The sequence below is a fragment of the Bos mutus genome, chromosome 24 (genome assembly GCF_027580195.1).
Source record: "Bos mutus isolate GX-2022 chromosome 24, NWIPB_WYAK_1.1, whole genome shotgun sequence".
NCBI classification, from domain to species: domain Eukaryota; kingdom Metazoa; phylum Chordata; class Mammalia; order Artiodactyla; family Bovidae; genus Bos; species Bos mutus.
Window position 1 is genome coordinate 48,998,898 of NC_091640.1, and position 17,860 is coordinate 49,016,757.

Consider the following 17,860-nt stretch of genomic DNA (forward strand, 5'->3'; position numbering starts at 1 on the left):
TTATTTTTTTTCCCTTTTCAGAAAATGTCAAGAAAGTGAATAGCAATGATTATACTATGAAGACAATAACAATGTCTGAGTTCCCCTCGGCTTCCCTGGTAGCTCAGCTGGTAAAGAATCTGCCTGAGATGCAGGAGACCTGGGTTCGATTCCTGGTTTGGGAAGATCCCCTGGAGGAGTGAATGGCTACCCACTCCAGTATTCTTGCCTGGAGAATCCCATAGAGAGGAGCCTGGTGGGCTACAGTCTATGGGGTCACAAAGAGTTGGACACGACTGAGTGACTTTCACTAGTTCCCCTCAGTCTAGCACAGGGTCTGGTGCACCTTAGGTGTCCAATAAAATGTTTGACAAAAAAAAAAAATGGCACAAAAGATGTTTTCTTTGGAAGTTGACAGCGCAATAGCACCACCAAGGGGAACTTGAGCTGAAGCATACTCCCCATCAATTTCTTCAGCCAGGTCTCAAAGGCACAACAAACACATATTCAACCCGAGTCCATGTGATTGCTGCACAAATGCCCCTCTAAACCATCTCTACGCTCTGCCCTCCATATTTAATGCTGCCCCTCAACCTCCCTCGAACAGGACTCCTGAAGCTGCCCCTGTCAGATGGAACATCTAGCCGGTCACACTGCCATAAGGTCACACAGCCCTATGCTCTCTCAACCCAAAGATAAGAGCTAGCCATTGTCAATCACTGGGTGACCAGCAAGTGTAGCCCCATGAGCAATTCCAGGACAGGAACTCCGCCCACCTTGGTGTAAGTAAAGACATCATTACTGGAAAGTGGGCGTTTCCTTCTGAACCAAAGAAACTGAACACAGGCAAAAGTCACAGACCTTTTGCGAAAATGCAGATAGCATTTGAGCAGATTCAGCTTAATTTTCTCTTAATAAAAATTTAGACATTTATCTTCAGCCTAGAATTTGAGGATGAAAGCAGTAGTTCATTTCTCCAGCTACCCTGGGTAATAATTTATTAATCTTGTGGCAGCTAGTATCCAAAGACGGCCACAGATGAACCAAGCCTCCCAGGGTTTATGTCTCTGTGTGGTCCCCTCCTCTTGAATTTGTTCTGGTCCTTTGACCTGCTCAGGACTGATAAAATGTGCTGAAAGTGAGGCTGAGGGACAGCTCAGTCAGGTCATAAGAAGCCTTAGTTTCTTTTTTCTTAAACATGTATTTGTTTGTTCGCCTGCGTCAGGTCTTGGTTGCGGTGCGCAGGACTTTCTGCAGTCCAGGGGCTCTCTAGCTGTGGCTTGCAGGCTCCGCAGTTGCATTGCTTGGGCTTAGTTGCTCCACGGCCATGTGGGATCTCAGTTTTCTGTCCAGAGATCAAACCCAGATACCCTGTGTTGCAAGGAGGATTCTTAACCACTGGACTACTGGGGAAGTCTCAGAAACTGTTCCTGTCACTCTTGGGATGTTCATTCTTGGGAGCATCCTTCTTGGGAACTTGTGAAAAAACCAAACTTGGTGGACTGGTTATGTGAGAAAAATGAGGTGCTTCAGTCACCATCTCAACAGACCTCCCAGCTGACAGCTGGCATCACTTGCTAGCCAGGAGACTGGGTCACACTGGACACCCAGCCCAGCTGATGTCTGAACGCAAGTCTGTGAAAAACCTGGAGTGAGACTCACTCGGTTAAACAAGCAATCCACAGCACTGGGGGAGAGGACTATACATCGTGGTTTTAAGTTTTGGGGTGGTTTGTTACACAGCAACAGACAACCGGGACAAATTTATTTTATAGCCACACCCAGGCAAGATGGGCAACAAACTTAGAAGACAATTTAGTACAGTAACTGCCCCGACTTCTGACTTTTAAAGATAGAAACCATGTGCTCTAACAGGGAATAAACAGGATTTATATATTCTATATATCCCCTTTCTCTTCTAAACTCTGATAACTCTGTTCTCAATAAATATTTATTAAATGGAAGCATGAATAATACAAACATAGCCAGCTATTGATTATATTGATGGAAGGAAGTAGGGGTATAATTAATTCAGAAACAGTAGATATTTTACAAGTATATACAGTGACCCCTGTGATACAAACACACTCACATTCACTGTCTCCATCCCTTTCTCTACAAGAGCATTAAAACAGTGATTCATAAACTTATCTCAGGGCTCCTTTAGACCCCTGAAAAATTACTGAGGACCCCAAATAACTTTTTATATGTGGGATAAACCTATAAACATTAACTATAGTAGAAGTGAAACAGAAAAATCTAAAATACTTGTTAATTCATTTAAATATAATCATGAACACATTACATGTTAACATAAACAAAATAATGAGAAACAACTCCTTTCCAATACAAAAGAAAATGTGAAAAAAAAAAAAAAAAAGAAAATGTGATGAAGAGGAGCATTATTTTTGATTTCTGTAAGTCTTTTTACTCTCTGGCTTAACAGAAAACAGATACTCCTTCCTACTTCTGAAGTCAAACCTCCTGCTCTATGTTTTTTTAATTGAAGTACACACAAAAAAATGTAGTCTCAAAAGGGTATCAGCTTGGGAAAGGGAGCAGTATTTCAATGCCCTTTACAGAAAGGTGCAGACACTATTCTTTGATATTTCAATAAAACAAGTGGTAGTTTCTTAAAGACAAGTTACAAAGGTCGCATCAGACACCGTATCAAAAAAACCTTTGAGTCTGTTGCATTCAGATCCATTAGTTAAATTTTTTTGTACCTACATTTTGTACTTTTAATGAATCTTTTCACTCATACATAATTTTGAAACTTCATGCATTGGTCATTTGAAAAATACCACTTCACTGAGTTACAGAGATCTCCCAAATGTTGACACACTGCATTATACAGTTTCTCCAAAGTCCCACGTTTATCAATACAATCGTCAATGTCATCACAAACATCTTTAATTATTGGGAAGCTATCAAACTCGTGGTGCCAAAACAAGTTTTTTAAAATTCTATTTTTGCTTGTAAGTTCCAATTTTATCACTGGCAACCAACACTGGAGGTTGTCTTCTTGAAGAAACAGGCTCATTTTATTAATTTTCAAGAAAATGTCTGCCAAGTCTAAATAACCACAGATTGCCACTTGTTCTTTCATGGGAAAATGGTATCCTATCAAAAAAAAAAAAGGGCTGGTCTAGCTCACAACTCCGTCACACACATAATCACTGTAGTTCAGTATGCAATGGACATGTTTTCATGTGAACTTCATTTCAAAACATAGAATATTACAAAGACATGGGCTCAAGCATCAAGATTTATCACAACTAATCATTTCTACTGTTGTGGCTTTTTCACCTGCAAATGTGTGACTGTGGAAAATACAGTGATTCCCAGGATAGTCTGGTGCCACTGCCTTGATTTATGCTAAGGCACCAGTGTTTTTATAACATTGGTGCAAATGACAGCACAGTGGAAATGGCATAAGGTATCTTATTATAAAGAATGGTTTAGATCCATGGCACCTCTGTGGTCTGCGAAGGAAACTTTGAGAACCTCCACACTGGTGTGATTCAAGAAAAAAAAGACTGTAGGAACTCTAGACAGTAGACATTCCACTCATTCATAACTGGAGAACTTGGGTTTAAAGTATTGACATCTGTTTCTCCTTTTCAGTATTTATCAATGTCAGGTCTGCCATAAGGAGAAGAAACTACACGTCTAGGCTGGGGCCACTCAAGGATTCCGATTTCAGCTCTGTTACCCTCCGAGGTATCTATCCTGAACGTGTTTCCTCATCTCTCTCTATTTCCTCACCTATGAGACAGAAATTATGTACCTCATACAGGGTTATGGTCACACTTGGAGAGTCTCCAAACAACAATGACAAGCACTGTGTGTGACAAAGAGTAAGTCCTAAACTAAACAGGATTCTAAATGACTAAGCACCAAAAATATGGCTAACGTCCATATCTGAATGACAGTGTTAACAATGATTTTTCTCTCTACCACTTGTGGAGGGACCAAATCATAACAGATGTTCATTAAAAACTCATCCTCTAAAACAATGCAGTTTTACTAGGTGAACTGTCAGAAACTGCTTCAATACAGAGGAGGAAAAGGTTGAGACATAAACAAAATAATGCCAGTCATGAATCAATGTGTTTGTTGAATGGGAACCTAAAGATTCATTATAGTATTCTCTTTAAATACATTTTGAAGTTCCAAGCTAAAAAGGAAAAACCTGACCACTTATCTGAAAAGTTTTAAAATAATACTTAACACTTTGTCCGCTGACTCTAGCTAACTTGATAATCTACAAATTCACAGGTTCAGTGAGTCCCTTTCTATACGAGTACATTTTCCACAACAACACACAGCACACGCTTTCCTTGCCACTTCCCAACCATTCTATCTGGGAAGCACTGATCTAATCTGCATCTTCAGTCACATCAAATTTTAAAGTCATATGAGTATTTCAATAATCTGACAACTATAGCAAAAATTTAAAAGTTTTCAGAATAGGAAAATAACGTTGCTATAAGGTCAGCTTGCCAGATAGATTATGCAGTAATTGCTTTTAATACATATTAAAAATTTTTATGAGCTTCCTCTAGGAATCAAGTTAGTTGAAGTTAAATTTTGTGAGTTTTTCTGTAACTAGCTAAAAGGAAACCATATATATATAAAGGAAATCTTAACCTAGGAGAGCAAGACAGTTGGAGAAAAGAACCACCTCCCTTATCACCAGTATAACAGAAGGAAAACTCGAGCATCACTTGACTGGGGAAGGCTGCAGTGGTAGTTGGGTCAGCTGTCTGCTTTCTCCCTTGCCGCCCTATCATCAGCACACTTCTTATGCTGCCCTGTGGTTATTAACCCACTGCCTTGGCCAGACTAGAAACTCTTTGAAAGCAGAGCACAAATATATGACGTGAATCTCCCAAGACCAGCAATGTCTAACACAAAGCAGACATAGAAAATATTTGATAAACGACTAAATGACTCCTAAATACCTGCCCTTGTTTTAAAAAATCACAACCATGTCATAAAATACTCTGTGAAGAAAACATTATTAGAAGCAGTTACTCTAGTTTCTCAAAGGGTACATTTAGAATCCCAGTAATTTATTTAAGACTAAATGACTCTAAATGGGAAATCTGTAATGATATGACGGTTTCTGACTACCTTATATACAAAGGTCCCATGATTATGCTTAAGTAGTAAATAATGACAGGGTTATGTACACTCCTGAATTTCTAGGACTACTAAATGCATGAAAGTTCATTAAGTGAATAATATACAAATGCTCCTGGGCTTCTGTATGATCTTTATGTTTGGCTAAGGAAGGTAAGAAAACAGGCACTCCTGGTAGTTATGATGGAAAAATTTAACAGGAGTGTCATATTGGGTTCCTATAGTAGTTTATCTTAACTTGTGGGTCTCAAACCGAAAAAGCCCTTCAGATCCTCTTCAACCAGAATTCCTAAGAAGGTGTGAGTTTGGTTAATCAATCAAATTCTCTCCTACATGTTTAGGAAGGTGCTGTCTGTGTGCCGTCCTGGGAAGAACAGAGCAAACTGTCACTCATCTCATTCTCCACAGGGCTGGACTCCCTCATGGAACCCCAACTGAGGAAAGCTGCTACAGCATTACAAAGAGTCTGAGATCCCCCTCATTCACCCTGGACTCTTCTCAGTTACTAAAAGCCAACAATTTTTTAAAAATACGTCAACAAGGGGATCACATGCTTAGAAAGATGGAAAATAACTTACTCAGGACAGGATGTGATATTAAAATACCTTGTACACAAATTATTTGCATGCTTTTAGTTTAAAGCTTCATTTATAAGAAGCACTTGACAATGGGAGGTAGTACAGTATTGGGGTGGAGGACAGATAAAGGCCCAGTATTCTCACTGTTCAGCAAGGCGGCCATAAACTAACTACTTGTCTGAAACTTAAGTTTCTTCACTGTCAAATGAAAATAACAGCACATGTACCATCATGTAACACAAATAACATGTACAGGGCCCAGTGTGTAGCGTATGGCCGTTACCAGCTGTACAAAAATAAATAAATAAAAAAAAAACAACAACAGTAGTCTATATGGCATGTTGTTTTCTCCTCACCTAGAGCCAAAGATTGTAACTATGTTCTTTAAATCCAATCAGTGTCAGAATTTCATCATTCATTCCAATACCTACTGAGCCACCATAAGCAAGACATGGTGCTGTCTGTCCTCTAACAAGAAATAATTTTTTCCTTCTGGTAATTCCTAGATGACTGCTATTGAAAAGACAATATATTCTAAGTGCTTTAGGCATAATAACCCATTTATTCCTCATGGCAGTCCTAGGAGGATATTCCCATTTTGTAAATGAGGAAATTGAGGCCCATTAAGTGAATAAACAAATGTTAAATGCTCAGAGCACTCACTGGGATTGGTGGTGAGGAGTATTTATCCACCTCTGCAGTATCTGCCTTTTCCCAGCTATCCTCCCATCTGTCCTAAAACCACATTCTCCCTTCCCTTGTGGGTCCCTGGCTCAAGTATAATATATCCGATTCTCCGTGTATTTATATTGAACACATGAGTCATTTTAAATCTCTTTACCCTTCTGTTTACTCTCATTTCTCCTCTTAGAATAACCCTTGGTTTTCTTTGTCTTGGAAAATGCTTTTTAACAAAGTCCATGAAGCATGTGCAATTCATCAAGAAGGAAAAGGCTTCAGTAAGTCATTTTTATTTCTCTAACCTGACCTTAGCATTATCAGCATATCAGGTATCACAACTATGTGTGTATGGGGAAGGAGGGGAATATGTGTGCATGAACATACACCTTTTTTCTCTTTTGTTCTGGGAGGAACACTAGGCAAGGAGCTGGGAGGCCTGACTGCTACATCTGCTTCTGCAGTAGCGTTCACTGACACTAGTCACATAATAAATCTAGGTGTCAATACGCCTCATATAAAATGTGCAAACTTCTCTTAGATGTTATTTAAAGTTCCTTCCAAATATAAAATTTCATGATTTGTATTTAATACCAAAATATTTGGGTAATGTCAAAGCCACTCAGAAACAAGGTTTTAAGGGCTGCATTCATGACACTGACTCCAGAGCTGGAGATTCATTATGACACGTGGACAACCGAGAGGCTAGGGAGCCCAGTCAGTCCTTTACTGCTTCTTAGATACATAAAGCCAATGTATTACCAAGTGAGATATAAAAGCTACAACAGGATCAACTAAGCTACCTAATGACCTGATGACAGATTTTTCCAATCGGCAGCAGAAAGGCATAACTAGGTACTAAGACTACAGGGGAAGAGTTCCCCGCGGTTCTCGGATGTTTCTGCACATCTTGTAAGCAGAGGCATTACCAGCCTCGTGCTCTGGGTTTTCTTTTCATGGATTTTGTAAAGTGAACAGACACAGAAAGTAGAAATAATGACTCCCCTCAAAAACAGAGGGCAGTTTGCTGCTATCAAATATTTTAAAGGTGTCTCCATCCAAAGCAAAGTTTGTGCAGCCTATTATAAAAGATGGGGTTTCCTAAACTCTGATAGCTCAGTTGGTAAAGAATCCGCCTGCAACGCAGGAGACCCCAGTTGGATTTCTGGGTCAGGAAGATCCCCTGGAGCAGGGAAAGGCAACCCACTCCAGTATTCTGGTCTGGAGAATTCCACGGACTGTATAGTCGATGGGGTTGCAAAGAGTCAGACACGACTGAGTGACTTTCACCTTCCTAAGCTCAGGGTTCTCTACTGTAATGCAAACCACTGCATGTGCACATGTCACCTGGCCCTGGTCAAGCTGCTCTGTGAGCATCGGGAACCTCACGAGAAAATCAGGGTATGCTGGTTCACACTACTGTGAGCAATAAACTGTCCTTTGTCTCTGACTCACCCATGAAATCTTGAGTCTCTACCAGGACCCATAAAACTGTGCTGGCTCATCTGTTAACCTGAAGGTAGGGTAAGGATCTCAGATCCTTCACAGCAGTAGACAGGAATGGGGGGTAGAGAATTCTAGGCTAAGAGAACAAAGTCTGAACTCTCCCATTCATTACCTCTGTAATGTGACTGCAACATTTTATAAAGCGCTATGCAAATTACTCTAATGTTTAACTTTTCATGTGACAATCTTGTCCACGAAGGTCAAATTTTACTTAAAAGAAATAAAAATTCAGATAAATGTATGAGATGCTTCTTTAAAAACTGACCTTTTGAATGTGCAGCAGTCTAAACTGAAACTTAAACTTTCAGTTACAAACTTTCCACATGTCCCCTCAAATCTACCAAGATGCTATGCTGTATGATGGTAGGAATCTCTGCAGTAAGAAATTTTCTATGGGAAACTTAGAAGTTTTCAACTGGGAGTTGTCTAAATGCTCTCAAGTTAACTTCTAAAGAAAGGGCTAAACTGAAAAGCAAACCATGTCACAGCTTTCCTTAAAAAAACGTAGCTACCTTCAAAGTACCACTGGCTGTAGGAAGTGCAGGAAGCCAGATTTTTAAGGCAAAACATTCCTCTCCTTCCTTTCTTGGCTACTGCTTTGCCAAGAGCAAACAAGGATCAGCAAAGACCAAAGCAATGGAGAAACTGGAACTACTTTATGGCCCAGGCACTGGGCGAGAACAAGTTAATTCTGTCTTTTAAAAAATAAATCACATAAGTTTAAAAGAAATACACTGCAAAACCATTGCTCACACCTCCTACCAATCCAAAATAAAATACTATCATTAAAACCCCCATCTAAAAAACAAAACAAAAACTTCCTATATATATTCAATGAGGTCTTCACTGCTTATATTTCCCAAATATTTCCCTCAATTTGATGATCCTTTGGGCAAGGAATCAGAATCTAGGGATATTAACAGACAGCAAGAGATTTTTTGTAGGAAAGCTATGTAGATTTATTTTTAGACTAAAACGACTTCAAAATGTTATCATAAAGTAGAGCTACAAAAGACTTTATAAGCCAATTATTAACTTTGACAACACACAACAAAGTAGGTATCATATCATCTTAAGAGACGGAAAACATAAGTTAAACAACTTACCAAGATTTTAGAAACAAAACTGAACTACTTGTTATAACTCTTAATATTAGATAATTCTTCCCTAAAGAAACAATTTCCTGACTACAATGAAATCAGATAATGGTTATGAGGCTGAAAATGAATTAAGTTTTAAAAAATAAAACCAATATGACTATAACACTTAATTTCTAGATACAATGAATGGCATTAGTTTGAAATTAAAATGTAAACAAATATGAAACTAAAGAAGTCCTTGGCAGTGGCAAGTATGTAGCAAAAGCTCAATACATACTTACTAAATTCCAAGTAAAATCTAACATCAAGGATTAGATGTAAGAAAAATATTAAACATTTCAGACTGAAGATACACAGTTCTTGTCCTTTCCATGTTTATTTTCCAGGAACATATCCATACACTATGCATTGCAAGACCTCACGCATCCATACCTTTCTCAATTATCCAGTTCAAGTAAGAAAGAGAGAAAGAAACAGAGAAAAGGAAGGGGAGGATGGGGGAAAGAAAGACCCTCCAGTTTTTGCTACTATAACTGTAAGGACTTAGCTATATAAGGAAGCTGGAGTGAGAGTTCGAGAGCAGCAAATGGAATAATCAAGGGCTTGTCCACCCTAGATTACAGAGAACCATCTGTTTCAGAACTCCCAGAGGGTTTGGATCAATGGTCCCATGGTAGGTGAGTTACTCTCATTAATAATGTTCTGCCAGTCTTTCCATGAAGTGCTGGGGAATGAGCATGGGCTTTTAATCTGGACAAACTTGTGATGGCACTTTTCAGCTGTGCAACACCAACACCCTAAATTAAATAAGCCTCCAGACTTTCACTAGTCCTAAATGTAACAAAAGAGAGACAAGCAATGAGACACTACAGGTGACAGGTGTGAATTCACCATCAAATGGATATTATATTTTAAAATAAGACAGTATTCCTGAAACATCAAAATCGGGAGAAACAACCAGTGTTATTATATATTTGAATATTTTATGTTATATAATATAAATATATCCCAACAACAAAAAGTCCATTTTGCTCCTTAACATTCTCTTGTATGTTTCGAGTTCAATGTAGTATTAGCTGGTTCAGGAAAAAAAAAAAAAACAACTCCTGAAGACTTAATTGAGTGAGGACAAAAGTGAGGAAGCCTAAGATGGTAAGCTAACACTAGAAGGTATTTAAAAGCAAATTGTCCAACTTTCTTTGAGTCCACGGGCTATTCTAAAAGATCTAAATTTGTTGAAAACAGAGGAACTAACAACCCAGCGTTAAATAAGCCAACCTGTGCTTTTTGTAGCCTTCAGGAAAAAGCTGAGTTATATATACATATATCATATATACATCATCACAAGTGCAGAGCAAAACAAGCCACCTTACGTAAACTACCAATCTGGGCTAGACAAAGAAAAGACGGAAAGCAGTGAACCTGGTTAAAATCTGAAGAGTATGTGTTTACTGCTAGTGGCTGTTAACAGTAAGAAAAGGTGGCATAAATTACGGATTGAAGAATTTAAAATTTTTTAAAATTACATGATCAGATTTTACCAAAAATATCCCAACAGCACTGTACTGCTCTAACCAAATAGTTTCAGTGACAATCTAATCTATGTTTTATATTATTTTATTCTCAGGAAATTTAAAAGACCATAAAATTTTCAGTAATAGGTTTTGTCATTAACTTCACAAGTTTCAGATCAGATCTGATCTGAGAATAAAATAATATAAAACATCAAGAAGCAGCAAATATCTGCAAAATGGGATGAATCAATTTAGATGAAGTCTCAAGAATGATGAGTGCCAGAACCAAGCTTTAAATTCAGGATGCCAGCCCATCTTCTAAGAATCAGTCACTTGGTATTTATTAAAATCCTCTTGTGTGCATACTGACAGCTAGTCTCATAAAGTGATCCAAAGAAATTCAAGACAGATCTTTTACCCCCAGTAATTACTACTCTGCTTAAGCAACAAGACTTACAACTTTGGGCCAGGTCAGTGAGTCACAAGGACCTACACTGGCCAGGTCAAGATTCTGAAGTTCTCTCTCCTCGACAGTCTCCTTTGTGAGAATCCATATTTTCTAACATGTGACTTTTTCCTTTCCCTGGCCCCTTTCCTCTCCATTTCTACCTTAGAAACTAGCTCCCAGGCCACAAACTGACTATGTGATCGCTAGACTGCTACAAAGAAATAAACAGAGCCGGAGAGGTGGGCCTAAAGAAAAAAAAGGCCTAGAAGTTGTACTGGTGGTGGGGGTGGAGGGCACCTGACCACTCCAGGTTCAAGATAAAACAGAACAGAGGGCAAGGAAGCTGGTGGGAAAGAACCTACAGAAAGAAGAGGTGCCACCAGGAATTGCCTCAAACTTCTTTCTAGTATCAGACTACAATTATCCAGACACAGGAGAGCAACTATGAGAGAGAAGGGAACCATAATGATTTAGTAAAGACAGAGTGCTGAGTGTCAAGTAGCAATAGAAGATGAAGAGCAAAGGGCAGGGGGCTTCCCTGCTGGTCCAGTGGCCAACAGTCCGCGCTCCCAATGCAGGGGGCCTAGGTTGGACCCCTGGTCAGGGAACCAGATCCCACACGAAACAACTAAGAGTGCACGAGTCACAACTAAGACCCAGTGAGAGTCGCTCGGTTGCGTCTGACTCTCTGCAACCCCGTGGACTATACAGTCCATGAAATTCTCCAGGCCAGAATACTGGAGTGGGCAGCCGTTCCCTTCTTCAGGGGATCTTCCCAACCCAGGGATCAAACCCACGTCTCCCGCGTTGCAGGCAGACTCTTCGCCAGCTGAGCCACCAGGAAAGCCCAGGGAAGACCCAGTGCTGCCAAATAAATATTTTTTTTAAAAAAGCAAAGGGCAGGGCGCAGATCATGTCACTCTAGGACAAGGCTGCCCAGCACTTCTGTTGGGGACAGACAGTTCTTTGCTGTCGAGTGTATTACAGGATATTTAGCAATATCCCTGGCCTCTACCCACTAGATGTCAGTAGCAACCTCTTCCCCAGTTGTGCCTAAAGAAAAAACAAAACAGCAAGAAAACAAAACAACAACAAAACCACCTTGACTCTCAACCTTGCCAGATGTGCCCTGGGGGAAAATCTACCTGTGTCTGAGGGCCATGACTTTGAGGAGGTTGAATTTTTACCAGCTGGCAACAGGAAGCCATTTAAGGATTTTAAACATAGGAAGCAATACAGATTTGCTTTTCAAATGAATGGAACACTGCAGAGATCAACTGTAGAGGAGCAGGGAGGGAAGCAACAGGACAAGGCCAACTAAAAATGTAGTTTTGGATGAAGATGATAAACGCATGAACCAAGACAGGGTAAACCAGAAAGCAGGGCATAAAGGCAAGCTACAAAGATAGAGTTAAGAATGCCAGAGTCCGGTCAGATAGAGCATTTGACGAGAAGGAATAAACACTACAGAATTATTTGTAGGTTTCTGACTTGGCAATTTAAGATGGCTGCAGTGAGGGACATTATCAAGGATAGGGAATTTAACAGGAAGAGCACGTTTAAAAATGAGTTTTGCTTTAAACATAATAGAAGTCTGACAAAGTGTGGAACATTCAAGTAGCAAAGCTAGAAGAGTTAGGGTTAAGGTGACCAACACTTACACGGTGAACACTATGCATCACTTTACAAATATTCACTGAGATACCAACTATTAAGTAACTTAAGTTAAATTAAGTTTAACTCAAATTAAGTTGATTAAGATATCACCCCATTAAGTAACTTGTCCAAGATTCCACAGTCAGTCAGTTTTGAAGCTGAGGTCCCAAACTCAGAGTCTGTGCTCACTACACTGTACTGCCTGCCTCAGGAAAAAAGAGAAAAGACTGGGATTATAAATGTAGATCTGAATGGTTTTCAGTATAGGTAAAGTTACAGGCATAGATGTGAACTTCCAAGGAAAATGAGCAAAGAGAGAAGAACCTAATATGAAATGCAGGAGAAAAGTGTGTGTGTGCTTAGTCATTCAGTTGTGTCTGACTCTGCGATCTCATGGACTGTAGCTTAACAGGCTGCACTGTCCATGCAGATTCTCCAGGCAAGAAAACTGGAGTCGGTTGCCATGTCCTCTCCTCCAGGAAATCCTCCCAACCCAGGGATCAAACCCAGATCTCCCTCATTGCAGGTGGATTCTTTATCATCTGAGCCACTAGTGAAGCCCAAGAATACTGGAACAGGTAGCCTATCCTTTCTCCAAGGGATCTTCCCGACCCAAGAATTGAACTGGGGTCTCCTGCATTGCAGGCAGATTCTTTACCAGCTGAGCTGCTGCTGCTGCTAAGTCGCAACCAGGGGCCAAAGCTGGAAGAGCTAGAGGAAGGAGCTGTGGGGAGGAGGTGGTGGGATGAGAGAAGCAACAGGGAAAGTCTTAAGGGCAAGAAGTACATGATAATGTATTTGTAACTCACAACAATCTCTTGCATAAAATCTACTCCACATCAATATTTTAACTGAGTTAATAACCCTATAGTTCCAAATAATGATCATATCGAATATCCATACTCACAGTACTTTCAAAAAATTTCACAGGTGAGCAATACCCATACCATGTATGTTTGCAGTTTTTCTAGAATACCAAAGATTTGTGGAAGACATAGTGTCATTTAATATGAAACAACACCTTGGATACCATATGAAATCATTCCATATATTTATGTCTGGCTAAGAAGACTTTTATATTGTCACCCTGCTTATTTAACATATATGCAGAGTACATCATGAGAAACACTGGACTGGAAGAAGCACAAGCTGGAATCAAGATTGCCGGGAGAAATATCAATAACCTCAGATATGCAGATGACACCACCCTTATGGCAGAAAGTGAAGAGGAACTAAAGAGCCTCTTGACAAAAGTGAAAGAGGAGAGTGAAAAAGTTGGTTTAAAGCTCAACATTCAGAAAACGAAGATCATGGCATCTGGTCCCATCACTTCATGGCAAATAGATGGGGAAACAGTGGAAACAGTGTCAGACTTTATTTTTGAGGGCTCCAAAATCACTGCAGATGGTGACTGCAGCCATGAAATTAAAAGACACTTACTCCTTGGAAGGAAAGTTATGACCAACCTAGACAGCATATTAAAAAGCAGAGACATTACTCTGCCAACAAAGGTCCATCTAGTCAAGGCTATGGTTTTTCCAGTGGTCATGTATGGATGTGAGAGTTGGACTATAAAGAAAGCTGAGTGCTGAAGACTTGATGCTTTTGAACTGTGGTGTTGGCGAATACTCTTGAGAGTCCCTTGGACTGCAAGAAGATCCAACCAGTCCATTCTAAAGGAGATCAGTCCTGGTTGTTCTTTGGAAGGACTGATGCTAAAGCTGAAACTCCAAAACTTTGGCCACTTCATGCAAAGAGCTGACTTGTTGGAAAAGAATCTGATGCTGTGAGGGATTGGGGGCAGGAGGAGAAGTGGACGACAGAGGATGAGATGGCTGGATGGCATCACTGACTTGATGCACATGAGTTTGGGTGAACTCCGGGAGTTGGTGATGGACAGGGAAGCCAGGCGTGCTGCGGTTCATGGGGTCACAAAGAGTCAGACACGACTGAGCGACTGAACTGAAGACTTTTTAAAGCTTTATTCACATCTAACTTTCACAGTAATGAAACACGTTACTCTGTTTTGCGTTTTGTCGATGAGCACATGAAATACTGACTCCTCTAAGTTTGCAAATGATGGATACACAACCGTGCAGTCCCTTTCTAAAAAGGGATTTAGCAAACATAAATGTGGAAACTAATGACTTCTCACTTGAAGGAGCTGTACAGCATCTGGTGAGTCTTGAGCTGTGCTGCTGTAATAAATCTCCTGTGTATCTAAACAGTTTTGGGTTATGCATTCCTTATTATACTTTACAATTTTATATCCTAAAACAAACATTTAGTGGAGAATGAGTTTCCTCAAGATACAAAAAAAGCTTGTTCCCACTTCCAATTCAAGACAAGTGTTTTCTAAGGAATTAAATCTTATTTCCAGGCCCAAACTCAAAGTACTTTCCAAATTTTAAGGCATGAACAAATCATTCTGGGATTGTGTAGAAATGGAATTTTCTGATTCGGCAGATCTGAAGTCAGGCCAACACTCTGCCTTTCTAAAGTTCCCTCCAACATGATACAGATGCTCTGGTCTAGCTACCCCATTATGGCACCTGGACCAGAAGCGCTGGCCACACTGGGGAACTGTGAGAACTGCACGGCCTTCAGTGTGACAAACAACAGGCCAACATCAGCTGCTAACACTGGTAACTCTAGACATTTAAAGTCTTTCTTTTCAAATCCATTTACAACTCATTCATTGACTTCTCTTTTTTTGTTTTTTTTCGTTGGTATAGAAAATGAGATCTTTTCTTTCTATTCCTTCCATTATCCTGAACTGTGAATCTAATAGCTTTAACCCCTCTCCACAGGAAGGGCCCAGCTGGTTCTTCCAAGCTTCTCTCCTATAATCCCTGCACCGGTCCACAACATACCAGATGAATGAAGCGGTTATCTTCTAAATGTAAACCATGCTCTCTCACCTCTTGTTTTGGGTTGTTTGGTTGATGCTTTCCCCTATCAGGCCAGTCTCTAGAGCTGTCCCTCTCTATTTACTTTTCCCAATTTTTTAATGAGATGTGACCTCACCATTCTCTAAACCAACCCCTCACCCTCATTGCAGAGATTTTTCTTTTCACTAATATTTACTACATTCTGCTGGAATTTATTATATGTTGGTTTTTTGTCTAATCTTGGCTACTGAATTACAAACTATGTAAGGGCAGGAATTCTTATAACTAATTTTGATATGCTTGGCACGGCCTAACACAGTCATGCACTAAATACTAAAAAAAAAGCTCCAGTAAAATGAATTAAAGCACTACTCCTTAATGATAATAAACTTGATCTAAATATTCCCAAATCACAAATTTAATGACACTTCTTTTTTCTCCAAATACCACTGGCTTTCTATTTTAGTCAGCACAGAAAGTTGAGTTCCAAAGTTGAGTCCAAAGTCAGTCAAATGGACAATCTCTCAAGTACAAACCAAAAAAAATAAAATAAAATTCAAAATAATGTATCATTAAAGCAGTGAGTCAAAGAAAATTGTCTTGTGCTAAATTCTGAAGACAAATAGACTAAGAACCTAAGTTAATTATGACTAATTATTAAAAATGAGCCCAGGTCAATAACTGTCTCTAACCAAAGGATAGAAAGTGAGATCTGAGTTTAAAAGTGATACGGAGTTGTGATAATCACCAATGACTAGAACACAACTAATCGTCAGGGCTGTACTGCCTGAAAATCAAGGATTATAAGAAAGGATCACTGAATACATAACAAATGTTCTACCTGGGAGTTGCTAGGACAATACTGAGCATCCTGCCTGAAGATGAAAAAGTACCCATATTTGTAAAATCTTGCAAATGATATTCATTCATTGACTTGTTAATTAGTTTTCCTAACCTGAAAGATTGTCTTTGGCAAAGTAAGGGAAGGGATGGGAGTTTCTGGTGATGTTTTGACAAGTAGAATAATGGCTCCCTCAGAATGTCCACATCTACTCTCCATGAACCTATGAATATTTGACCTTACAAGGAAAAAGGAACTCTAGTTGTGATTCAGCTGAGGACCTTGAGGTGGGTAGATCATCCTACATTATTCAGGTAGGGTCAAGGCATTCACAGGAATCCTCAAAGTAGAAGAGGTCATTGGAGTGATGAGATGTGAGGAGGACTCAACAACCTACTGTTGCTGGCTTTGAAAACACATGAAGGGGCCGTGAGCCAAGGAATGTGGGCAGCTTCTGGTAGCTGGAAAAGGCAAGGAAAGACGCTCTCCTCGAGGGCCTTCAGAAACAGATGCAGACCTCCTGATATCTTGACTCTAGCCTGGTGAGACTCCTGTTGAATGTCTAACTTACAGAATTGTATAACAAATGTGTGTTTTTTTAAATTTATTTTAATTGGAGGCTAATTACAATATTGTAGTGGTTTTTGCCATACAATGTGTGTTAAGCCACTAACTTGTGGTAATCCATTATGGCAGCAATGCATGCATGCATGCTTAGTCACTTCAGTCGTGTCCAACTCTTTGCAACTCCATGGACTGTAGCCCGCCAGGCTCCTCTGTCCATGGGATTTCCCAGGCAAGAATACTGGAATGGGTCACCATTTCCTTCTCCAGCAACATGAAATAATAAAATGCTTAACTGCTATGAAAAAAATTATCTAAAACAAGTAGATAAGTTTTTTAAAAGGGCAGAGTGATGCTCAGCAAACACGTGAATCAAGATTTAGTCTGCATTACTAAGAAATAGACCTGCTCCTCTGCAAAAGGCTATCACACAAGCTTAAACCTAGATTTTTATAAAAAGGTTGAAAGCAAATACAACTGACTGATTAAAAAGTCTGAGTTAGAAAACAAAGCAGAACAAGGTATTTTCAACCAAACAAGATGATTAAAAATTAAGTAGAAAAATGTGATACTCCTCATAGATAGCATTTAAAAAGGGACCGCCATAGTATTCCTTTCAAAAAGCCAAAACCAGCATCTCCTTCTTAGCTGTGTTTACCTGACGATCCTCTGGGCAGCATACTGATGGAGGGAACGAAACTGTGCAGACATATTCGCTAGAGCCGCCAGACAGTTTGTGTGAAGGTACTTATCCTGCCAGAGAGCAGACGTTTGAACACACATCAGAGAGAAGTTTAAAACACACATCAGGTCTTCTAGACATTTTCAGCAAGGTTAACCAGAAGCAAGTGGAAAGTCAACTGTCACTGATTTCAGAAAATTCAGACCCACAATCCGTTTCCTTTAATTCCAAAACCCATAAAGTGCAGAAAGTTTTTTCACCACTAATTTGGAAGC

General features: G+C 39.7%; 1 protein-coding gene across 3 annotated transcripts in view; it reads right to left on the bottom strand.

Annotated features, from left to right (window-relative positions):
- DYM (dymeclin) overlaps window positions 1-17,860 on the bottom strand; it is a 395,381-nt gene that overhangs the window by 211,214 nt on the left and 166,307 nt on the right. For all 3 annotated transcript variants that reach the window (XM_005886705.2, XM_070361533.1, XM_070361534.1), the window contains one exon: window positions 17,562-17,656. In XM_005886705.2, coding sequence (XP_005886767.1) covers window positions 17,562-17,656 — 95 coding nt within the window. The remainder of the gene's footprint in view (window positions 1-17,561; window positions 17,657-17,860) is intronic.